The 26,820-nt window shown below is 45.0% G+C and overlaps 1 protein-coding gene across 1 annotated transcript in view; it reads right to left on the reverse strand.

Annotated features, from left to right (window-relative positions):
• Positions 1-569: 569 nt before the first annotated feature.
• The window catches only part of LOC311096683 (integrin alpha-X-like), a gene marked incomplete at its 3' end in the record, with an annotated part of 55,364 nt that continues 29,113 nt past the window's right edge, over positions 570-26,820 (reverse strand). The window contains exon 28 of the mRNA XM_084135987.1: positions 570-725. Coding sequence (XP_083992113.1) covers positions 570-725 — 156 coding nt within the window. The remainder of the gene's footprint in view (positions 726-26,820) is intronic.

The raw sequence follows: 26,820 nt of genomic DNA on the forward strand, positions 1-26,820 counted from the left end.
AAATTCAGAGGTGAACTCAACTGAGTATAATATTTTCAGGTGTCTAGGACACTTGATTCAACCTAAGTCAGGTGCGTAGTGGAAAAAATCTACCACAATGTCGTCTGGGTTTTGAGTGAAGTTGCTGACTTGCACTGCCTTCACTTCTCATTTCAAATAGTTCCCCTCACACTTTCTGGGCTTTTCCAGGATGTTGATGTTTTAGTATTGTTAAAAGTCTACTAAAAAGTGGAGTCCATATATGCAAGCCCCTAAAAAAGCACAAACCATGCGTTACACTGCATGAAAGGTAATTTTCAAAAATCCATAATAGAGGCACTTTAATGAAAAGCTTATGATGATCGTATAAGCAATATATGAATAATATTTGCACACATACACATACTATATATTACATATTTGCATGCAAAGCCATATTTGAGTCTTTACACCGCTATTGTTGTTAACCTCATTTTTCAGTTCTGTTTTTCTAGCAACTGCTTGTACTGGTTTTTAAAAAATCCAGCCTGAAAATGAAATGATAATTAAGGCATATATATGCATTACAACTTTGAAAAATTAAACCCAAGTTAGACAGCTGAAAATGAAAGGTTCAAACTTGAACATATACACACCTTATAGAGTGCCGCTGTGATGAGAGCCAGTAGCAGCAGTCCTCCTATTACTCCTCCAATGATCTCTTTGGTCAGGTTCACCTCCTCAAACACCTCCACTTGAGTGTTAATCTACAAACAATATTACCTCTGACAATCCACCTTCACAAATAAGCATAATATCATTAAAGCCTGAAATATATTGCCAGCACCTTTTGTTTCTTTTTCTTTTACTTTGAATAAAAGCCATACGAGTCCCAGTCACGCCGACCCTGTCTTCTTCCTTCACACACACTGAGCCTCATCACAGTATTATTTTAAATCAATCCATTGAACAAAGTAACTGTACTAACATGACAGCTGATAAATGTAAAATGTAAACATTCTCTCTGTCATTCATTTTCCATTCCCTCTGCAAACATACCTTCAATGGCAATAATGTTTTTCACAAATACTTTCCAGCGCATCAAAATTGGTTACTTTGAACACATGCTTATTGGTGGGTAAAGATGCAATAATTGCCAGCTCCCTTATTGCTTTGTCAATAGCAAAAGCATTGCCAACCTAAGAAAAATTCAATGATAATTGTAACTCTTCATGAATGTAATGATTTCAATAACGGTTTTTGATTTTTAATATTTTAATAACCCTCTTTTTTGACGAATGATTTTTATTTTAAAAAGTGGATAGGTCAGTGATGGCAGAGCAGGCTCTGCCAAGGGAAGACACAGGCTCACTGCAGGGAGTCAACCCATGGAAGAATACACATATGGGATCACCGTAGGGATCACAACATATGGACCCCACCTAACACAAGTTACACAAGCATACAAGTGATAGGTCTAGTATCGGACGCTCCGCCACCTCCAACACCGACGGGCTGAGGAGGAACTTAACAGGGTTCGGAAGAGGGAACTCAACTGGAGCAAAGCGCACTTATCCAGTCCATAGGAGGGCAATGGCGCAGCAAGCCAACACTACAAATCGGGCTAAGGTGAAGCTGGCTTCATGAGAAGGGAGCCCACTAAGCCACCAGCTCGACACATAGGCTAATTTCTTAGCGAATGTGCTGGTGTCGCCCAGCCAACAACTCTTAATCTGTCAGCGAGACACTCGTGTCAACACCCAGGAAGGAGCTACACTCTCTTTTATGGAGGAGCTCACTACCCAGGTGGGCACAGTGCACCTTGGAATTTCACCAAAATGATGGCCACACTAATATGTTAGTAGGCCAACCTCTGCATGGAAACCGGCTTCCTTTCAGCTGGTTTCCGCAACAGACAAGAGCTGGAGAGGTTCTGAGACTTTGCATTCTGTCATAAACCCCACACTAGCGGGAGGAACAGAGAAAAGTCAGGGCTGGGTCTGCCTACTCCGGGGCAGTGCTTGCAGGCTCACCACCTGGTCCCGTTTTAAGGGAGAGGTAGGAACCTTGGGCACAATCCAGGCCAGGGTCTCAATTAATGAGAGTTAGCCGGCCCGAAACCAGGCACGATTCATTGACCCAAAATGTGTGCAGGTCCCCTACCTTCTCGATAGAGTAAGCAAGTAGGAGAACTGTATCTTTAAAAACAGATTTTTAACTCAACTACCTGTAGTACTCAGGGGAGGTCTCAGAGTGCAGTAGCACTGGAGATAGGTCCCAAGAAGGTATAGAGGGGGTGCAAGGAAGATTTCATCTCCTTGCACCGCTCAGGAACCTGACAATCAAGTCGTACTTCCTATATCTCAACTGCATCCTGATGTGCTTTAAGGGCAACATCATTTTGAGGGTGGAGCGGAACAGCCACAGGAACAGCCACACTCCGAACCATCTTCTGCAGGAAGGAAGCACAGAAGTGATCGAACACTCTCGGGGGTCTTCCCGTGAGAAGAACACCAACAACAAACAGGTTCTACTTCAGATCGTAAGCAAGCCTCTTCTCTTTAGAGGGAGCTCTCACAGAAGTAAAAGTATCTAAGCTCTTTCAGAGGTAGCCACAACAGAACCTGGATTTCTCCGGCCCGGTGCGGGTGCCAACGGTGCCCCATCCCTGAGAATCACAAAGGAAGAGTCAGGAAGGCTGTGTAGGGAACGAGGTCCTAGTTGGGCCATTACGGGGCAACTAAAGAACCTGCTCCTCTGACCTGACTTAGCACAGTGATGTGCAAGAAGGCTCACTGGGTTTTTTATTAACACACTATGCATAGACCCTGGCATCAGCTGTGAGCCAGTGTCTCCGTGTTTAAGGGAGTAAACAACTAGCAAGGGAACAAATCATAGCAGCAACAGATGTAACTGTGCGACCCCGAAGATATCCGGACAGCTGGAATGCCTGGGGATGGAGTCTCCACTCTCTTCAGCAACAAGCTGTCGTGAGTCCACCTGGGCGGCACGATTGAGAAGGCCGGAATTTTGAAAGTGGAAGAAGCGACCTCAGAAGCTTTTGACGCCATAGGAGGAGGTGGCGGGCGAGTTGTGATATACGGGGTAAGCGTATGAGCAACGGTCGCTGAACTGGGCAGTGCATCTTGCTGAGCAGCGGCATCAAGCAAGGAAACTGCTACAACTCGAGGCAACTGAATGCCAATGCAGTGTGAGGTAAGCCCAAGCCCTCCTTACTGCATGCCCATTATACATGGCCCCTAAGCTAGTGTTTAAAAGACACTTGTTCTAGGAGCAATTAGCCCGGAGAAACAAAAGGTCTGAACACTGCTAAGGGTTTGGCAGCATACCAGGTGTTGTTAACACACGGAGCATGCTGCTCTGCCACAGCCACCTAGGAACTTGGTCATAAAGTCAGTGCTGAAGCGGTCATCATATGGAGGAAACCATTTATATGCAGCTGCATCTCACATATGCCCCAGGAGCCTCTGAAGTTTATTCAGTGGGACCCTTTCTCACCTCTAAGCACCGACCGGACACATTTTAATTGAGAAACGTGTAAACCAAGTTCACCTCTGTACTGGAAAAAAGCTCCTCAGTCCGTAGACGAGTACTCATTTCCAGTTGACCTGAAACCCTAATGGCTATGTAGCCCTCGAAGGGAGGGACTTGTACCAAGACTTCGACTCCTCAACACAAGACACAGGATATCTACAAAAAAAATATATATATCTGACGTACGCGTCCTTCAGGCCCCACGCTGCAGACCATTCATAGGGATGGGCATTAGCAATGTATACTGTGTAGTAACTTGAACGGAGGCTTAGAAAAAGGGTCCGAATCAAGCACACAGATCCCTAATGGTCTACTATAGTTTGAGTACAATGAAGAACAGGCCTCACTTAGAAGCCTATTTTTAAATCGGCTGGAGGAACGGCTCGATCGCAACGGCTCGATCGCAACCTTCACCAGTAGGAAGCGATGACCTCACACACGGCAACACAATTTGGAACACAGATGTGTAACAAACAGCGCTGCACATGGGCGGGTGCCGGATGAACTGAATCGTCTAGCCGAGTCTGATGATACAAGAACCGGCTGAGTCAGTCAGGAGCACCTTTCAGTGCTACAACGGACCAACACAGGGGGCCCAAGGTATCAGAGACGTACTCAGAGTGAGGCAGCGGGTTAGAGACAGGGACCCAGCTTGGAAGGCCCGAAGGCGGCCAAAAGCAGGGTCTGAGTTGTAAACACCTGTCTCTAGGTAGCGGCAGAGAATGTGTGAGAAGGCGTGACCGGGTCCTTGAACGCACTCAATGCCAGCTAATGAAGCCCAGTCTGTAGGTACGGGGGAACCGCTGGATCAGCCAGGAGCACCATGTAGTACTACAACTGAGCGAAGCAGCGGAACCACAGATACCACAGCCTTCAGGCAATAAACAGGGACCCAGCTCGAAAGGCCCGAAGGCGGTCCGAGACAGGGACTGAGTGTGTAGTGCGACTCTTACCTGTCTCTAGATGACCTCAGAGAGTGCGTGAGAAGGTGAAACCAGGTCCTCGAACCGCACCCAACTGTTGCCTGGCGAAGCAAGAGGTAGCTGAAGGTTGCAAGGCTGTACAGGGTCACACACCAACAGTCTAAACCTCTATGGACTCAGGAACAGAGGAAATTTGCTCTTTCTTTGAAAACGTATTTATGTTCCGCTTTACGAGAGCCTGCGGTGGAACAGACCCACACAAACAAAGACTCCTCCCGGTCCTCCACCGGGGGGAGGGAGTGGATCGGTGACCATCTCCAAAAGCTCTCTACTCCATCCCCGAGCTCTTGCCACCTGTTTTGGCAGATTCTGATACAGGCTGGGCGGCCTGCCTGCAGCTAGCTCTCCGCTGAGGCCTGAGTGAAGGCTGCTGCGGTGAAGGCTGCTGCGCCGAACAACCCAACCTGGGAAATTGGGGAGTCCAGGAACCGAACCTTGTCTGCATCCGCCATATCAACCAGGCTGAGCCAACTATGATGCTTCTGAACCACTAGGGTGGACATCGCTAGACAGATCGCGCAGGCCGCAACGCTTGTGCTCCGGAGAGCCAAGTCAGTTGCAGTGCGGAGCTCACTCATGAGCACACGGTCTAAACTACCCTTGTGCATATCCATGAGTGTTTTGGCTTGGTAGACCTGTAACAACGCCATGGCATGCAGAGAGGAAGCAGCTTGCCCGTAAGCTCTATAAGCTCCGTCTGTAAGAACAGACGAAAACTCACAGGCTGGCGAGGGGAAACAAGACTCCCCTGAGCCAGATAAAGTGGCCGCCGGACAGACGGTGTTCTGCGACAGATCACACCACTGGAGGGACAGCCACGTAACCTCTCACTGCTCCTCCTTCAAGAGTAGTGAGGGAGGGGGGAGAAACTATCCAGATCGTTTCCAGCAGTAAAAGGTGCCATCCATGATCTAGTCAGCTTTCCATGCACCTCAGGAAAGAAAGGCACCGGGGCGGCGGGCTGAGAACCAGCACGGCCCGCCCTGAGAAACCAATCATCCAACCGCGACTGAGCGGGACATGGTGGAAGGTTCCACTTGAGCCCAACAGCCACGGCGGCCCGTTTCAGCATAGCTGATAACTGTGGATCCGGCTCAGGCAACATTGTAATCCCTGAAGGGGACAACGTAGCTGAGTCATCCTCTCCAGAGCCCAGCTCACCCTCCGATGTTGCAATTGGCATCCTATCCTCCTGTGGAAGCACCAATGGAACCTCTGGCCCGTCCATTACAGACAGGCCAGTGCGCTCAACATAGGAATCCATTGGTATCGGTGTGATGGAATCGTGAGGAGTCCATGGGGAATGGTTACCGGGCAGAATCTCCATCACTATCCTGTGATCACCCAAATCACACGGCACCCGAGGGTGGAGTGTAGAAATGGGGACTCCACCTTCGCAAACGAAGGCAAGTCTAGATCTCAATACCGAGACAGTCATGTTCCCGCAATGAGAACACGAACTATCCACAAAAGGTGCTTCAGCATGCTGTGAGTCCAAACACGTGATGCAACAATTGTGGCCGTCAGTGGGGGACAGGGAACGGCCGCATCCAGAAACGTACGGGCGGAATGACATCTTGAAAAAGACGCAAACGCACCCGTGTTGCTCTTTCAGGAATTAAACACTCTCACCAGTGCCGGAGCACACAGGGGCAACACTGACAGGGATAGTACAGCCTGTACCAGTGAAGCACTCACTCTCTTCGCCCTCAACCGGCCGTCAGACAAACACAAACAAAGATTTGTTTTGCTGTTAAAACAGCAGTTGAAAGTTTAGAAAGCTCACGATCACCGCTGTCATGCGCTGTAAACACGAGCACCGGGAAAGACTTCCTGAAGAAGCACTGACACACTCGCTCGTTGTGAGACAACACTCTTCAGAGACATCAGAAAATCTGATCGGCTTCGAAGCGAAAGACAACTGGTGCGTGCATCCACTTCCGTATTTATACCTGCGCTGTGGGGCGGGGCGTGTGATGCGATTCACGCACACCAATGTCCATTGGCTCATTTTTACAATTTGATGTGATGACAATTAGATGACAGGCTACCTAGCGTGATCCCAATCAGTCGACACCTCGACTACGTCGAATGTGCCCGACTGAAAGGGAACTTTTGATTATTTCTTTAACAAAAGCCTTCATCTTTTTAAAATCCAGATCATTTACACTTCCAGATCCATTTATTAAAAAAGCAATATCAATCTGTGATGTTGGGCATTCTGAAGTTGGAGAAATGCATAATTGCATCATATATTCATTTAATCTGAATAATCATGTAATACAGTATATACAGTATGAAGAAGACTTGCTTGGATTTGGTAGAATGCCATACATTTACCTCTCAGAGTCTTTGGCACAGATCTGCTCACAACATTATCTGGACTGATTTTAAAGCACATGCCATTGAAAGTGGTTGCATCACAGGTCTTAGGTATGGTTGGACCACAAACCTGTTTTTTAAAGCAACACTATGTAACTTTTCAACCTTCATAATATATTTCCAAGATCCTTGTGATGGTACATCGACTTACAATAGGTTGAATGACACGTCTGCCATAGCCTGACGGGGTCTGTATCGCTTTTACTGGCACTATGTAACTTCGGGGTTCGGGTAGTAACCAGAGCACAAAAAGAACTACAAAATTCGACTGCTTTACGGCATACGTCACTTCCCCCACCACTTCGTCAAATTTGGACGTGAGAGGCCAACCAGCGTTTGTTTTCGGCTTTCGTGCGTATGTTTTTGTCATGGGGGCTGTTTACACCTGGCCACTTCATGCGTTTTCTCAGATCGGATAGCTATCCGATCGTGAAAAGTCCAGGTTTAAATGCCCTCCGAAACGCATTTGAGATGGATTTGAATCCGATCCCTCAAACCACTTCAGGAGGAGGTCTGAGACGCATTCCAGACGAAACTGGACAAGTGTAAATGCATCTGGTTGTTGAAACCACATATGTAAATTGTACTCATCCCAAAAATGTTAAAAATAAATAAATAAATAAACGTGTGAGAGCGTGTTATAGGCTATATGTTATATCCAGATATGACGACGCGCTGGAACACGCATCACCGCAGATGAGCAACTGCATCAAGCCAACGTGCAAACTATCGCAAATCAAAGTGAAAGTAAGTCGCAGACGCTTAACACACAATCTTCATCATTAAAAGTAAAGAAACGAAATGATCTTACCAGGGCTGTTACTGCTCTCTCTTATTGCAGTCTTTGATTTTGAAATTTTAGCTGATGATCTATAAAATGCAGCTCATATCTGTTGCTTTCGGTGACGTGCACTCCATTAAATCTGCATATAGCGCGAGAATTGAAGATCGAATTTAAATCCGTTTCGCAAAAATACATTTATGTGACCAGGTGTAAATGGAATCGTTTTGATAAATCAGATAGCTATGCCTCACGAATTAGTTCCCTTTCGAGGGAACTCGCGATGCGTCAACGACGCTTTGGGAACGCCTCCGCGTGATTACGTCTGAAGCACGTATGTCAACTAGTCCAATAGGAAGAATGAGCGTCACGGGCGGGTGACGTCATGACCAGGAAAGGATAAAAGCACATCCGGTGCAACCAGTGTTAGCTTTTTTGCCTCAGCAAAGCGCTATATGTCAAAACTGTCTGTATATTTACTGTTTGTTTGTCACTATATATATATATATCACTATGGCGAAACAACTATTCAAGCAGTGTGTTCCTCCCTGCCCTCGTTTCCTTACGGGTGGGGATACACACGAGCTTTGTGTAGTTTGTTTGGGAGCGGAGCATGCTATGTCAGCCTTCGAGGGGGCTGACTGTCAGCATTGTGAGCTTCTCCCGCTCCGCATGCTCCGCTCCCGCTTGTCCATGTTTGACGAGAGTGGGCAGGCTCGCGAACCTCAGGGTGCTGGACCCGCCGCTGCCGAGGCAGCCCGGAGAAAGCAGACCTGGGGTTCGCAAATGGATCTCTCGGCGGGGTTGGAGACGGGCTCTGCCTTATCTCCTCCCTTACCCGGGGGATCCAGTGCTCTCTTGCCGGTGTCAGAAGCCCGCCCCGCGGTTTCTTCTGCCCAGGAAGAGAGCCCCATGCTTCAGTGCTCTAGCTCCGAGGAGGTAGATGTGCTGAGCATGGCCAGTGACACAAACACACGAGAAGAAAACACGCCATCTTCTTCTCCCGCACATGATGAGCTTGTAGAGGTGATTACACGCGCTGTTGAGAAATTACATATTGAATGGCCATCTGAGAAAAAAGACGCTCGCCCTAAAAGCAAACTTGACGAGCGTTTTTTAATATCTAGTGTTTCATCTCCCTCGCGGGCACTTCCATTTTTTCCCGATCTGCATAGTGAGATAAGTAGATCGTGGAATAAACCATATTCGTCACGTCTCTTCAGTCCTCAAGTGCACACATATTCTGATATAAGGGGACTGAAGGAATATGGTTATGGGTCGATGCCGCCGGCAGAACAGACGCTCGCGAGCTATCTGTCTCCCGCGTCAGCATCGTCCCTGAAATCACCCGCGTTGCCCACTAAACCGTTAAAAAATACATCTGCATTAGTGGGCAAAGCTTATACAGCAGCTGGTCAAGCTGGAGCCTGCCTGCACACCATGGCAGTGCTTCAGGCTTATCAGGCGGATTTATTAGGGGATATTGACAAGAGTGAGGGGGTCAGTCCCGACGATATTCGAGAGCTTCGTCGGGCAACAGATCTTTCTCTCAGAGCTACGAAAGAGACCGCTCGTGCTATTGGGCGGTCTATGGCAGCCCTTGTAGCTACTGAGAGACATTTATGGCTTAATCTAGCTGAGATTAAAGACAAAGATCGTGCTTTTTTATTAGATGCACCACTCTCACCATCTGGTCTTTTTGGCGATGCTGTCAATACGGTTGTTGAACGTTTTCAAGAAACAAAGAAGCAATCTGAGGCATTTAAAAAAATCATCCCTCGTAAAGTCAAAGCCCCTGAGGATGCTGGGCGTGAGCTTCCTCAAACTAGCACTTCAAAATTTTCTCGTGCACAGCAAAAGGAGAGTGTCGCGTCTCGGGCTCCCCCTTTAAAACCTTGGGGGCCGAGCCGTCATTCTCAGCCGAAGTCTTCTAAGTCTAAGCCGGATCTGAGGACCGTTCTTATGGCTAAGAAGGCTTCGGCTCAAAAGAGGTCCTGACGCCCTCAGTGTCAGACCATTGAGGACAGCCCCTACCGGGGTGGAACGGTGTTCACCTCTTTTTACGGTGCCCGTTCCATTTCGGGGTCCTCAGGAAGCCGTTCTGCCAACCCTGCCACCCTTGGTGCTTCAGGGCGCAGCGGTTTCCAGCGAGTTCCTGACCCGGCGTCAACTCGACATTGCGTCAGACTCGCGCCCTCTGAGGGGGGTTCAAAGACAGTCACTTCGGTTGTTTCCTGCCAGTATGCTTCAGGTCACCGAAGTAGCTGTTCCTTTAATACCAGAGGCCAGTCTCGAGAGACTGGTACCCTTAGTAGATTTTCTGACAGAGTGGAAGAATCTGACGAATATATCTCCTTGGGTCCTGCAAACAATAGAGAAAGGTTACCGAATTCAGTTTGGTTCTCCTCCGCCTCGCTTCAACGGGGTGCTACCTACGTTAGTACACCCCGAGCAGGCTCTGGTAATGGAGCAAGAAGTAGAATCTCTTTTAGCGAAAGGAGCTATAGAGCAGGTGTACTCGCCCGACAGAGAATCGGGGTTTTACAGCCGATACTTCATTGTTCCGAAAAAGGATGGGGGGTTGCGTCCCATTTTAGATCTTCGTCTGTTGAATCGTGCAGTCATGAAACTCAAGTTCAAGATGCTCACACTCAAACAGATCGTGACTCAAATCAGATCCGAGGACTGGTTTGTCACGATAGATTTAAAGGACGCTTACTTCCATGTCTCCATCCTCCCTCAACACAGGAAGTTCCTGAGGTTTTCTTTCGGGGGCAAAGAATTCCAATATCGGGTGCTTCCATTTGGCCTGGCTCTATCACCCCGCACGTTCACGAAGTGCGTAGATGCAGCTCTGGCCCCGCTCAGGCTGCAGGGCATACGCATTCTGAACTACATCGACGACTGGCTTATTCTGGCGGAATCAGAGCAGTTAGCGGTTCGGCATCGAGATGTCGTCCTCGCTCACATGAAGAAATTGGGGTTGAGACTCAATACCAAGAAGAGTGTGCTATCTCCATTACAGAGAACCACTTTCCTTGGTGTGGTATGGGATTCAGTCACGATGCGGGCCACATTATCGCCCGTTCGTGTAGCTGCTATCCTCGTAGCCACGAAAGAGTTGAGGCTAGGCCAGTCACGCACTGTGAGACAGTTCGAGAGACTGTTGGGTCTCTTGGCAGCAGCGTCCAATGTGATCCCCTTTGGCCTGCTGTACATGAGACCTTTGCAGTGGTGGCTCAGGACCAGAGGGTTCTCCCCGAGGGGAAACCCACTTCGTATGATCAAGATCACGCGGCGGTGTCTCCGCGCCTTGGTTATATGGAGGAAACATTGGTTCCTGGCCCAGGGTCCGGTGTTGGGAGCTCTTTGCCATCGAGTTGCGATCTCGACAGATGCTTCCCTCACCGGCTGGGGAGCGGTAATGGAAGGCCGCTCAGCTCAGGGTCTGTGGAGGGGTCATCATCTTTTGTGGCACATAAATTGCCTGGAGATGATGGCTGTCTTCAATGCGTTGAAACATTTCCTTCCAGACCTGAGGGGCCATCATGTGCTTGTCCGCACAGACAACACATCGGTGGTCTCTTATATAAATCGTCAGGGGGGTCTGCGCTCGCGTCCACTCTGCAAACTGGCGCACCAGATCCTCCTGTGGTCTCTGGGCAAATTACGCTCTCTGAGGGCAGTGTATATACCAGGGGCTCAGAATATAGGAGCAGACTCCCTGTCGAGGCAGGGGCTGAGGCCAGGGGATTGGAGACTCCACCCCGAGGCGGTGGAGCTCATATGGGACTTTTACGGCCGTGCAGAAGTGGATCTTTTTGCGTCTCAGCATACGACGCATTGTCCACTTTGGTTCTCCCTCACTCAGCCAGCCCCCCTGGGGCTGGACGCTATGGTACAGACATGGCCGAGGCTACGTCTGTACGCCTTTCCCCCTGTTGCTCTGCTCCCAGGAGTTCTGGAGAGAGTCCGCCAGGACGGAATAAGTCTACTGCTTGTAGCGCCACGTTGGCCGAGCCGGTTTTGGTTTGCGGATCTAATTCATCTCCTCAACGGCCCTCCCTTGGAGATCCCGATCAGGAGAGACCTTCTGTCTCAGGCAGGGGGCACTATATTTCACCCCCGGCCAGAGGTTTGGAAACTATGGGTTTGGCCTCTGAGGGGGCCCAACTTATAGAGAGTGGTCTCTCAACCGAGGTTGTTGAGACCATTCTTAGCTCCAGAGCTCCAGCTACGAGGAAATTATACGCACTTAAGTGGAGAGTCTTCACTTCTTGGTGTCACCAGCATCAGTGGGATCCAGTTAACTGTTCAGTGAACACAGTACTTGAATTTCTCCAAGATCGCTTTGCATCAGGTTTATGTCCATCTACCTTAAAAGTCTACGTGGCGGCCATTGCAGCTTTCCACGCCCCGGTGGGTGGTACGTCATTGGGTCGAGACCCCCTGGTCATTCGTTTCCTTCGTGGCACCTTGAGGCTGAGGCCTGCATCTCGCACTAGGGTTCCGGCCTGGGACCTGGCTATTGTTCTAGAAGGTCTTTCAGGGGCGCCCTTTGAGCCCCTAGAGTTAGTTTCAGAGAAATTTCTGACATTTAAGACCATTTTTCTTCTAGCGATCTCGTCCCTAAAAAGAGTCGGAGACCTTCAGGCCCTTTCGGTTTCTCCCACTTGCCTTGAGTTTGCACCCGGGATGGTCAAGGCATTCTTATACCCTAAACAGGGATATGTCCCTAAGGTGCCAACCAATATTCCTAGGCCTATTGTGCTGCAGGCTTTCTGTCCTCCTCCTTTTACATCTTCGGACCAGGAAAAACTGAATCTTTTGTGTCCAGTGCGAGCACTCGACACTTATGTCCACAGGGCTTCCCCGTGGAGGAAATCTGATCAGTTATTTGTCTGCTTTGGGTCACCTAAGAAAGGTCTTCCGGCCTCTAAGCAAACAATTAGTAAGTGGATAGTTGAGGCTATTTCTCTTGCCTATGAGTCTTCTGGCCAGCCATGCCCTTTGGTGGTCAGAGCTCATTCTACTAGGGGTATGGCGGCTTCTAAAGCCTTATTATCTGGGGTTTCTCTTCAGGAGGTTTGTGATGCGGCAGGTTGGTCTTCTCCGCTCACATTCGTGAGGTTTTATAGCCTGGACCTGGATGCTGCCCCAGGTTCTCAGGTGCTTGGTACTTAAGTTGCCGACAGTTTTGATACAGGCAATTGTAAGTCTGGCGTGTTGGGTATTCTCGTTCCCAAAGCGTCGTTGACGCATCGCGAGTTCCCTCGAAAGGGAACGTCTCAGGTTACGACTGTAACCCTAGTTCCCTGAGAAGGGAACGAGACGATGCGTCGCCCGGCCATACTTCCTGCATCCCTGTTATCGACTTTGCTTCGGCTCTAGAAGCTAACACTGGTTGCACCGGATGTGCTTTTATCCTTTCCTGGTCATGACGTCACCCGCCCGTGACGCTCATTCTTCCTATTGGACTAGTTGACATACGTGCTTCAGACGTAATCACGCGGAGGCGTTCCCAAAGCGTCGTTGACGCATCGTCTCGTTCCCTTCTCAGGGAACTAGGGTTACAGTCGTAACCTGAGACGTTTTCCAGCTGAACTCAGGTTTTGTGAGGTGTATTTATCATGTAGTCCTGAGGGATATCAGACAACGCTGTTGATGTTGATTCCTGCGATTATCATGAGAACAGCTTTCAATATCTCACATAATTATCAGGACATAAATAAGCCTAATGTAGAGGTTGTAAATAGTGTAAACGAGCACAATTTGAAAACTATTATGATAAATTGCAATAATCATGTCTAATGACATCATAACGGCCAATGTAATGAAATAATGCGACGTACATTTAACTTAACTGATGTTATCTGGCATTTTGTAATGTTTACATTCCAATAAAAACAACACAAATTAAATTATACAGTAGGCCTAGACTATAGACTATTTACTTGTGATTTAGCTGCAATCATGTAAAAACGTTATAATATAATATATTTACGACAGTGCAAGAATTCCACAGCGACTCTAGGGGTCGCTGTTTGACAAAAACACAATTTCTACTTAGTGTGGCTTTAAGAGAAATTAAGATTTTATTTTCAACATGACACTCTATTCTGGACTTTAGTGTAACATTTGAAGCTTTACACTATGAAAATTTGTCAAATCTAATATTAATCAATTATTTTGGACATCTTTTAGATTGACCGCAAATTGTAGGTTCAAATGTAACATTAATTCAAATTATACAAATATATACATGCACCAAATCTTGCATTTTACTTCCATGTTTCTGCAGTCAAATTGTAGTTTAATATTTTTAGGATATGATAGCATTTTTAGGATATCAAAATATAGTTTCTCCAAGCGTTATTAAACCATGTAGAAAAACAGCACTAAGATTTTTTATTCTCACAAAAATGGGGATTTAAGGGGTCATGAAATGAGAAATCAAATTTTCCTTGATCTCCATGTACAGTCAGATGTTCTTTGTCTCAAAATCATTTATTGCTGTTTATGTGTCAGTAAATCAAGCCAGTGTCTAAACGATCAACTTGACATGGTTTCTCTAAGTAGCATAAAAATAATCTGTTATTTTAATTGTGATTAAATTATACACAGAAAGCGAACAAAGAACACATCAAGATAATGCGTTCTTTCTCTCAAGGAGAGCTACACTTTAGTCTAACTGGAAAGTAAGACTTTAACAAAGAAATGGTCCCTGGTGTCCACAGTGTCCTTGATCCACATGTTAGTTACTATAGTAATAACTATAAATGATGCAACTACATGCAACCAAACCTAATCCTAACCCTATAATAAGTACATGTAAGATATCACTCCTTACTTAAATGTGTAATTACACTTTAACAAGGACACCTTAAAAATAAAGTGTAACCAAAAATTGTATGTAATATTTACAACAATAATTATGAACTTTTATTTTATTTTGTATTACCTTGACCTTAAAATTGAGTTCAGATTTATTTTCCCACTGTGGTTGTAAATTGAGCTCTGCCACATCCCATATCTGACCTTATCAGCTTAGAAACACAAAAGCTCTGAATTTTCACATGAATATGACTAATTTTCACTAATGTCAGAAATAAAGTTAATACATTTTGAGATTATTTTTCATGTAAGTTGTTTTCTGTTATCCATGAAATGTTCTTAAAAATATTTTAATGGGAAAAGAATTGAATGAACATTCATTATTTATTATTATTATTATTATTATTAAATCTGTACTGTAAGTGTATCATACAGTGATCCATATTTTCACCAGAAGGTCTTAAAAGCCTGTTTTCTTGGTGCTAAGCCCAGTTCTGGAACTCTGCAGGAAGTGCAGGTAAATGTGGTGGGGAATATGGACTGTGACTGCAGGTTTCAAGACATTACATTTTGGGACATAACAATCACTCCGACAATGATCTGTGCTGGAGGAGAGGCAGGCAGAGGAACATGTTATGTAAGTTACAACAGGTTATGCCACAACATTGTTGAATTCTTGGTTGTGATTGAGTGACACACGTTCACACACATTTTCATTAACATGCACGGCTATGAAGCAGTTCCAGCATGACCATATTGTACTTTAATATCACTTAATATTGTACCTTAAATAACACTTGTACATGTATTATCTTCATATAAGTTGAATCTTTCTTCAGAAAATGTCTCGGTTACGTATGTAACCCTCGTTCCCTGAGTAGGGAATGGAGACGTTACGTCAGTGACGACGAAATGGGGTTTCGCATAGAAAGCCTATCACCTTCGAGATTTAGAAAACGAGCCAATGGCAATGGAAATGCCTTGGGTCTGCGGATTTTGCATGCGTAACTCTGCCCCACCTCGTGGGTATATAAGGAAGTATGCTGGCAAAGCGCAGTATGTTTTCTCACTGAGGAGCCGAGACTGAACTCAGGCGTTTCCAGCGATACAGCGGAAGTGGCAGGGAGACGTAACGTCTCTGTTCCCTACTCAGGGAACGAGGGTTACATACGTAACCGAGATGTTCCCTTTCGTGGTCACTACGAGTTACATCAGTGTCGATGAAATGGGGTTCCCAGTCTAATTAACACAGGAATACCAAGGTACACTGGGAAGCATATCTCAGTGGAAATATGCAATTATTGCCTGCCCAAAGGGGGGGACTGAAGAATACATATATGACCCGGGAGGGGGCTGCATATGTAGAATCACTGGGGTGTCCAGCCGCAGGTGGAATATTTCAACCCCAGGGGTAGCAAGGTGGCTTGCCAAGGGAAAGACACATGCTCAGAGAGGCTTACAGTGGAAATACACATGTGGGGGTCGCCCAGAGGGGGAACCATGCACATGGAGGCACCTAGCCAAGCGTGGAAGCTGCCGGTGACATAACTCTGGCGCTGACGTCAACAGTGCTGGAGGAACTCAGGGCTTATCAGGCTCACCTGAGGAGAATATCGCACGTATCCCATCAGTGGAGAGGAATGGCAAGCAAGTGAAGACACCTGAGCAGAATCTAGTTACCGGCTGGTTGAAGCGAGTACATGAGTAGAAACTGGCTCCACTTGGAGATTGTAGAATCTCGCAAATGTGTTGTGTGTCGCCAAGCCTGCAGCTCTGCAGATGTCTGTTAGCGAGGCGCCATGCGCTAGAGCCCAAAAGGAGGCCACACTCCGGGTGGAGTGGGCCGTCACACCAAGGGGGCATGGTCGACCTTGCTGCTGGTATGCCAAGGCAATGGCGTCCACTATCCAGTGAGACAACCTTTGCTTGGAGAGAGCCTTTCCCTTCAGCTTCCCACCATAACAGACAAAGAGCTGGTCTGAGGTCCTGAAACACTGCATTCTGTCTACGTAAGCACATTGGTTGCGTACTGGACAGAGCAGTGCCAAGGCTGGGTCTGCCTCCTCCGAGGGCAGCGCTTGCAGGTTCACCACCTGGTCTCGAAAGGGTCTGGTGGGAATCTTGGGGACATATCCAGGCTGGGGTCTCAGGATCACGTGAGAATTAGTCGTCCCAAATTCCAGGCACGCTTCGTCAACGGAGAATGCCTGCAGGTCCTCTACCCTCTTAATGGAGGTCAATGCAACCAGGAACGCTGTCTTTATTGACAACTGTGGAACCATGGAACTTAAGCTCCACTGATTGCAGACGCTCAAAGGGAGCACTCTGCGGGGCAGTTAGTACCACTGAGAGGTCCCAAGAGGGAACGAGAAGAGGGCGAGGTGGATTTAGACTCCTCGCTCTTCTCAGGTACCTGATGATCAGGTCATGCTTTCCAATGGACTTAACATCAACTGCATCGTGATGTGCGGCGATAGCGGCAACATACACTTTCAGGGTGGAGGGAGGCAGCCTTCGCTCCAACCCATCTTGCAGGAAGGAAAGCACGACACTGATTGGGCATCTCCAGGGGTCTTCTCGGTGAGAAGAACACCAGTTGACGAAGAGGTTCCACTTCAACGGATAGGCATGTTTCGTAGACGATGCTTTAGCGGAAGTGATGGTTGCCACCACCGTTGGTGATAGGGTACTCAAACCTGCCTTGTCCCATCCAGGAGCCACACGTGAAGAAGGTCCTTCCTCAGGGGAATTGGCCAGGGAGGTGCTGTCGCGAGGAGTACAAGTTCGGAGAACCAGTACCGGGTGGGCCAGTGTGGCGCAACCAAAATGACCTGCTCCTCATCCTCCCTGATCTTGCACAGGGTCTGCAGGACTCTTGTCGTTTTATTTACGCTACTGTCACAGTATTGTCTGATCGGAGTAGTACGTGCTGACCCTTGAGCAACACATGGAAGCTGTGCAGGGCGAGACGTACAGCCAGCAACTCGAGGCAATTGACATGCCAAAGGCACTGGGGTCCTGTCCAGGAGCCCGCGGCAGCATGTCCATTGCACATGGCTCCCCAGCCTGTGGTGGAGGCACCTGTCGATACAACAACATGCCTGGAAACTCGTTCTAAGGTCACTGGTACTCGGAGCGTGCCGTGTTGCCATGCCCACCTCGGGACTCGATCGCGAAGCCAGTGCTGAAGCGGTCTCATATGAAGCAATCCGAGTGGCATATGCCCCAGGAGCCTCTGAAATAGTTTCAGTGGAACTGCACTCTTGCCCTTGAATTGACGGAGGCAAGTCGGCAGTGACTGCGCGCGCGCGCACGTAAGCTGCGCTCACATGGCGACCGAGTCGATTTCCATACCGAGAAAAAAGATCCTCTGCACGGGGCAAAGTTTGCTCTTCCCCTAGTTGACCTGAAGCCCCAGACGAGCTAGTGCAACTACTGCAACTGCCTCTATGGAGTTGGAAATATAAAAGAAAACATGATCTGTGCTGGTCTACTGGAAGGAGGCAAGGACTCATGTCAGGTATACAAACCTTGTTCAGTTCACTTAGTCTCTTAAAACGTCTTGGTTACTATTGTAACCTCAATGATGGAGGGAACAAGATATTGTGTTGATGTAGTGACACTGGGGGTCACACTTTGGAACCCCAAACACCTCTGGTTAAAAAAAGGCCAATGAGAATTCGTTGAACTCCCCCAGACATACTGTATGGGTCAGAGTATGTGAGCAGAGTGGAGCGACAACAATTTCCCCTCCGCGCTCTAAGCATTCAACAATCACTCCGCTCCGGGTTCACCATTTCCCACTCCCCGCTCTACTCCTCACTCACTGATATTAGAAGCACCACTCCATATTTGCTCCCAAAAGGAAATTTGCAGCTAAAATATTTAAGTATGCTTTGAGATCTCGCAAAATTTCTGTTCATAATATAGAGGTTTATTATGGTTCGGCTGTGTTGCTGCTGCATGCCTAATAGCAAGTGCACTCAGACCATGTCATAACCTTCCCAATGCCCAGTAAGTTGCCATATTACCTTGTGCCACAAGGGTGTGGTAAAGACCGTACTTACAATTGGAATAGGTCTCCTCAGCCGTATCTTAACATTTTCTGTTTTTAAAAAAAAAAACAGGGTCTGAGGTGTTTTCTGGGCCCTGGAGGTGTTTTGACGTGCTCTGACATTTGTGCTTATTTCCTTTACATATAACATTTTCATGGCTAAAGTCTGAATACACTTCATTCAAACTCTGCTACAATGATATGTGAGCAGCATGTATGTAAATGTTTGTAGCTTTGAGAAAATTAAGTTTATGCATGGTTAGTCAAACCCATACTGCATATTTGTTCACAATTCTTTTGATAACTTCAGCCTAGAGTTTTTGCTTAAAATGATATGATAATCATCCTGCCCACTAATTCACATAAAAAAATATATTGATTTAAAATTTGTAACACATTTTGTGTCAGAAAAGCTGTATGCCTTCAAACATGTAAACATGTGGAGAATACATCACATGGAATTACACATATGGAGAGAGTCTCTGTGGTGAATCCTGCCTGAGAAGGGAGGAATGCTACAGCTACAGTGACAGAAGGCAGAGCGAGGCTCTGCTCAGGGGAAAAAACTAGGTTTACCAACAGGGAAACCGAACAGTGGATATGAGATATCATATGGGATTACCTTTAGGGTATCAGCACATATGGAGCATTTAGTCTAAGTACAAGGGCTCACCTAAAAAGGGACATACCATGAGTGATGGGCCTGGTAGTGAATTCTTCCACCAAATTCAGGTACCGATGAGTGCTGGAGAATAGGAGAGTGTCCAGGGTTAGCTGGTCTGTGCAATCAGGCTAGCCGGTCTGTGCAATCAGGCTCACTGGGGGGAACGCATTTTTGCGCAAACCCCTGGGCCAGCATGTGTGCCAGGGAATCCATTCTGAGTGGTGCTTCGAATAGGGAATTCCACAGAAGGTAGTGGGAGGACTCCTGGGAAGTGAACAGATCTACCTGTGCTTTGCTGAATCTACTCCAAATCAGCTGGACCACCTGGGGATGGAGTTTTCACTCTCCACAAAGCGTAACCTGTTACAAAAGCGCTGTCTGCTGCGAGATTGAGGTTGTCTGGAATATGAGAAAACTTCCACTGCTGACTCCGAAGAAGGAGATGGCGGGTGAATTGTGACGTGATGTGAGTGAACACCACCCTGAAGATTTATATATGCAACCGTCACTGTTGTCCATCTAAAAATAACAAATGCTTGCCCTGGATCAGTGGCCAAACATCCGGAGGGCCAGCAATACAGCCAACAACTTGAGGCAATTGATGTGCCACCGCAGTCAAGGCCCTGGCCAGGGTCCCGAGGCTGTGTGCCCATTGCATACAGCACCCTAGCCTGTATTGGATGAGTCAAGTCAAGTCAAGACACCTTCATTTATATAGCTCTTTTAACAATACAGATTGTTTCAAAGCAGCTTTACAGTGATAATAGGAAATTAATGGAACAGAGATTGTTTTGGCTTTACAGCAGCTCTAGAAAAAGTTACTGTCCAGCTAAAATAAGTTTTTGATTGATTCACTTCCTTTGCAAAGAACATTAGTTATTAACTTGGGGGCTGCTTAAACGACACCGTTTTTACTGAAAACAGAAAACTTTTAATACGTTCTAGCCATTCATTTGCACGACAGCGGTGTTTGGTGGCTCGAGGACACAAATTTTGAAATAGGTTCCAAGGTGAAAGTTTAGAAAAATTTTGAAAACGTTATCATCTCCGTGTAAACTTCAAAAACGTGAATGTGTGAAAACGGTGATGCTGTGCACATGCATATTATGTGTTTAGTCTATAGGTATGCACGTTTGAATATGCGCAGGCGCGTAGTCTTTCTTTACAAAGTGACATCGCCAAATTACTTGTCTGGCCTGCATAATACAGACTTTTTATTAGTTTCCGCGGATCCATCCAAACTAGAATCATTTTAATGACGTTTTATCTGTACAGAAGGAAAGGCAAGGAGACCTTCACAGATGAGAGTCTAGTTGACACTTCAGGGCTGCGTTGTCGTCTTGTCTAGGCGCAGATCTGGACACGGCTTGGATCCGGCGGATTACAGTAAATCTCGGAATAAACAGAGAGACTAATATTAGCGTAGACGCCATTCTTCTAATGATGTAACAAGTACATCAGGTGTTATGGGAAGTGTTCCCGGTTCCGGCTGACCTAATTTATGCAGCCTAACATTTTACATGATTTGAATTATAGAAGTTGATAATGTGTTATGTGTATGCTTGGTTAAAGAGATGTGTTTTTAGTCTAGATTTAAACTGACAGAGTGTGTCTGCTTCCCGGACAATGTTAGGGAGACTGCTCCAAAGTTTTGGTGCTAAATAGGAAAAGGATCTACTGCTGCAGTCGATTTTGATATACTAGGTATTATCAACTGGCCAGAATTTTGAGATCGCAATAGACGTGAAGGACTATAATGCGTTAAGAGCTCGCTCAAGTACTGGGGAGCTAAACCATTTAGTGTTTTGTAAGTAATCAGCAATATTTAAAAATGTATACAATGTTTAATACAGAGTCAAAGCAGTGTTGACAGAACCGGGCTAGTAAGGTAATGGATCTAGTAAGTGTAACTTAACTTCAATAGAGTTTAGAATGTCTCTAAATGCCAGTCCTAATGCGTCTTTTTCATTATCTACATGGATATTAAAATCGCCAACAATAAGGACTTTATCTGCAGCCAGTACCGACTCTGATAGAAAATCAGAAAATTCTTTGATAAAGTCTGTATGGTGCCCTGGTGGCCTGTATACAGTAGCTAGCACAAATGTCAAGCGGGATTTTTCACTTACGCTAGATAACCTTACAAAAAGCACCATCACTTCAAAATAATTATATTTGAAACTAGACCTCTGAGTAATACTTAAGATATTGCTGTAAATTACAGCAAAACCTCCCCCTTATCCTTTTAGACTAGGATCGTGTTTATAACAGTAATCTTGGGGGGTAGACTCATTTATAGTAATGTAATAGTCTGGTTTTAGCCGGGTTTCTGTCAAACACAGCATGTCTAGGTTATGATCTGTAATCATATCATTTACAAAGAGTGATTTTGTAGAAAAGGATCTAATATTCAGCAAACCGAGCTTTATCATTTGTTAATCTGTATTATATCTATTTTTTATTTGTTGAACATCAATTACATTTTTACCCTTAAATGGGTTTGAGAGGTTTTTGTATTGACTAATTCGGGGAGCAGACACAGTATCTATGTGATCATATCTTGGTGAAAGAGTCTCTATGTGTTGGGATTTATCTGACTTCTGTGACGTGAGACAGCTAGCAGACAGTCGGTTTAGCCAGTCTGTCTGCTTCCTGACCTGGGCCCCAATTTGTCACGTTTTAAGCTCTAAGACTACAGTGGGGAAAATAATGATTTGATCCCCTGCTGATTTTGTAAGTTTGCCCACTTACAAAGAAATGAAGGGTCTATAATTTTTATCATCACATTATATAAAGGTTGTAAATTGATTAGCATTTGAACGAGTAAAATAAGTATTTGATCCCCAAGCAACCAGCAAGAATTCTGCTTCCCACAGATTGGTTATGTGCCCATGTGGAACACAGATTAGCCCTGTCACTTTAAGAAAATACTCCAGTGGACACCTGTGTCAGTGGACACCTGTCCACAGAATCTGTATCTTCCATTCCAACCTTTCCACCACCATGGGCAATACCAAAGAGCTGTCAAACGTCAGGGACCAGATTGTAGACCTGCACAAGGCTGGAATGGGTTATAAGACCATCAGCAAGAAGCTTGGTGAGAAGGAGACTTTTGTTGGTGTGATTATTCGGAAATGGAAGAAATACAAAATGAAAAATCAATCGCCCTCTGTCTGTAGCTCCCGCAAGGTCTCCCTGCTCAAGAAGGCACAGGTTCAAGCCCATCTGAAGTTTGCCAATATCTAATGATTCAGAGAAGGCTGGGGAGAAAGTGCTGTGGTCAGATGAGACCAAAATTTTGCTTTTTGGCATCAGCTCAACTCGCTGTGTTTGGAGGGAGAGAAATGCTGACTATGACACCAAGAACACCATCCCTGCGGTCAAGCACGGAGGTGGAAAAATCATGCTTTTGGGCTGTTTCTCTGGTAAGGGTACAGGAAGACTTCACTGTATTGAAGGGCTGATGGACGGGGTGGAAGCCTGATGGACCTTGATGGAAGCCTTTCTCTGCAAGCATGTCAAAAACTAAGCCGATCAGATTTCTTGACCCTTCTGCCGTAGGAAGGGGATCTTATTATAATATTGCATCCCCTTAATCTGCACGTTTCCACCCTCTGCTCCGCCATTTGGTTTTCGCAAGCGACAACATTGTAACCAGTTCTAACGCAATGGCACAAGCAATGGCACAAGTTCGAGCAAAGCATGCAAACTGTTCTGTTGTTTTCTGCACAGACGAGCACAGAACACTATTTGACCAAAAAAAAAATCACAGCTGTCTTATAAAGTCCTCAGGGAACTGTGTCAACTTGTAAAAATTAAACATGACGGGACATGCAAGTCGATTAGAATTAGATGGATCAATGTAACTCCACAACAACTACATAAATGTATCCACTAACCATTCAGAAACGTCCAGGTGAGTCTAAAAGTTTCAACCTCTTCCTGAGTCTCTCTGTAAGGCTGCACTCCGCTACTGGTTATTTCGGAGAATTTTGAGCGTTTGTTTTCGCTGGAGGACCCTCTTCTGAGCAGAGGCAGGGAGCAGCAGCTCATTTGCATTTAAAGGGACACACACAAAAAGGCTGAGGTTGTGAAATGACAATCACAACCTCGAACTTCATTCACCACCTCTAAAGGTAAGCTATGGCTTGTTTAACCTGTTTGTTATAGTTAATTTGACTAACGTTAAATCTAGAGAGAATAGTGGTCGAAACAGCATCCCTCTTTGTACAATATTATGTTTTCAAATGTAGCTTAAGGCTGTCAATAGATTCAAATGATAATTAATGATGGCATTTGTTTTGTATAACATGCATAAATTCACAGACATTTGCCACAGTTTTTTCAAATCATAGTGCTTTAATGCCAAATATGTTACTCTTTCCAATGACGAAAAACAACATAGAAATTATGTTTTGTCATGTTTTATGTTTCTCTTGAAGCAGGGTCAGAGGGTGTAGGGGGGGGGGGGGGCAAAATGCCAGCAGAATTAATACAATGCTCCCAAAATTCAAGATGTGGTGGAAAAAATGGCCCTAGTATGAGTTATTTTTATATTTATAACATATGATATTAAACAATATTTCCAGAATATTGGCGAGAAATTGCAAATTTGATTATGATTTTATACAACAGTTCAGTAAACAAAATTTTTGAATATTGTGATGTGACACTTTAGACGTAATATTGTAAATATTCTCTGTTTTTGCTCTATTTCTCCAATAGTTCCAAACAAGCCACAAAAAAGAGTTATGCGTATCTAAACGAATCCGGGTATTTTGTGATTCAGTGACCTAGTTGCTTAGTTCCAGAATGAATCTGCCGTCTTGAACGAATCAGTTGAATGAATACTTCTATGACTTGTTCATTAAGACGGTGATTTGGCGGTTTTAATTAAAAATATATAATTTATCATTTTTTAGCATCTAATTTTTCTTATTAATCTCATAACATTATTTATGGTGTTGTAATTGCAGTGTAAATGCATGGTTAGAAAAAAATGCCCCTGGAAATCAATTTAAGGGGTCAACTATTGGCTCTTAATGGGAAAGTTAATGTCTGCTGGTGATATTCCATAAAAAATATATATAAGCAAAGTTAAACATATGACATTTACTATAAAACCAATATAATTTATGCATCACACTTGTGAATTTACCTTCAAATGTTTTATCTTCAACATTTTTCGTATAATTATAATAATAATAATTATTCCAAATTTTGATAATCATAAATGCATGCTATAATAAATTATATGAATATTATTAATATTACGATATATAAGAAAGGTACGGTGACCGGGAGGGGACATGTTCGGTTCACTTATTTTTGTCGTAGCCACAACATATAAACTCGTGGGAACGTGATATTAAGTCGTGGGAACGTCATAATATCTCGTGGGAACGTCATATTAAGTCGTGGCCACGAGATCATTTTGTTGAGGTAACGACATCATTATGTCGTGGCCACGCGATGCAAAGTCGTGGCCTCGAGATCATATGATGAGGGAACGATATATTTTTCTCGTGGCCACGACTTCATATTTTGAGAGAACGACATCTATTTGTCGTGGCCACGAGTTATGTTGAGGGAGCCACAGCGGCCAATACTGTAACCGTACCATAGCATAGACTGGGCTACAGCAGAGATGGAGATGACAGAAGAAATAACATTTTACTTTAAATTAGGAATGTCATATAAAGATATAGTGGGGTCTTTGGCATTAAGACATGGGTACGTTATAAGTGAAAGACACATGAAGCGCATTCTTAGACTTTTTTGTCGCACGCATATTTAGGGACCGTCTCAAAATTGCATGCGACATTGGCATAAACGTTTCTAACTTCAATAGCATTTGAAGACAATGACTTACAGTCATAAAACCAACTGTACATTGTTCCCGGGTCTCATGTATGATGCACATCTTTTAGATTTTTGATATTTATTTAAATAAACTGCTAAAGCATATGCAAATATTGCTATGTATTTCACTGCTGCCATACCTGACACCTAGATGAACAATGTACAGTTGGTTTTATCACTGTAAGTCATTGTCTTTAAATGCTATTGAGCTTTAAATATGGTCATGTTCTGTATATGATCCCATACAGTAGTGAAATACATAGCAATATTTGCGTATGATTTAGCAGTTTATTGTCATAAATATCAAAAATATTAAAGGTGTGCATCATACATGAGACCTATATGAACAATGTACAGTTGGTTTTATGACTGTAAGTCACTGTCTTCAAATGATATTGAGCTTTAAATATTGTCATATTCTGTATATGATCCCATACAGTAGTGAAATACATAGCAATATTTGCGTATGATTTAGCAGTTTATTGTCATAAATATCAAAAATATTAAAGGTGTGCATCATACATGAGACCTATATGAACAATATACAGTTGGTTTTATGACTGTAAGTCACTGTCTTCAAATGATATTGAGCTTTAAATATTGTCATATTTTGTGTATGATCCCATACAGTAGTGAAATAGGCCTACATAGCAATATTTGCATTTGATTTAGCAGTTTATTTAAATAAATATCAAAAATCTAAAAGGTGTGCATCATACATGAGACCTGGGTGAACAATGTACAGTTGGTTTTATGACTGTAAGTCATTGTCTTCAAATGCTATTGAAGTTAGAAACGTTTATGCCAATGTCGCATGTAATTTTGAGACGGTCCCTAAATATGCGTGCGACAAAAAAGTCTAAGAGTGCGCTTCATGTGTCTTTCACTTATAACGTACCCATGTCTTAATGCCAAAGACCCCACTATATCTTTATATGACATTCCTAATTTAAAGTAAAATGTTATTTCTTCTGTCATCTCCATCTCTGCTGTAGCCCTGTCTATGCTATGATACGGTTACAGTATTGGCCGCTGTGGCTCCCTCAACTCGTGGCCAAGACAAATAGATGTCCTCTCAAAATATGAAGTCGTGGCCACGAGAAAAATATATCGTTCCCTCAACATATGATCGCGTGGCCACGACATAATGATGTCGTTACCTCAACAAAATGATCTTGTGGCCACGACTTAATATGACGTTCCCACGAGATATTATGACGTTCCCACAACTTAATATCACGTTCCCACGAGTTTATATGTTGTGGCCACGACAAAAATAAGTGAACCGAACATGTCCCCTCCCGGTCACCGTAGAAAGGTAATCATTTCTGAGGGAAAAAATAAACTCTACTTTTTTTTCTGTTAGGTATTGTAACTTGACTTCGACTTGACTTGACCCTTAACAGGACTCGACTTGACTTGCTTGAAGTAAACCACTGACTTGACTTGACTTGGTTTGTGTGTACTGTGACTTAGACTTGCTTGAGACTTGATGGTAGGGACTTGAGACTTGCTTGTGACTTGAACATGTGACTTACTCCAACCTCTGCGGTTCTCAAGGATTCAGTGGGATATAGGCCTGGCGCCAGACGCTCCACCACGTCCGGCTGCCAAAGGGTGACGGAGGACTCAACAGGTTTTTGACTCTGGAGACATGAGTGCAACTGAGGCGCAGCAAGCTGACAAGAGACGGGCCTCTCTGTGCTTGTACCCGTTTTAGGTGAGAACACAGGAGGAACCCGGCTCT

The sequence above is a fragment of the Abramis brama genome (assembly GCF_963993115.1).
Source record: "Abramis brama genome assembly, chromosome: 14".
NCBI classification, from domain to species: Eukaryota; Metazoa; Chordata; class Actinopteri; order Cypriniformes; family Leuciscidae; genus Abramis; species Abramis brama.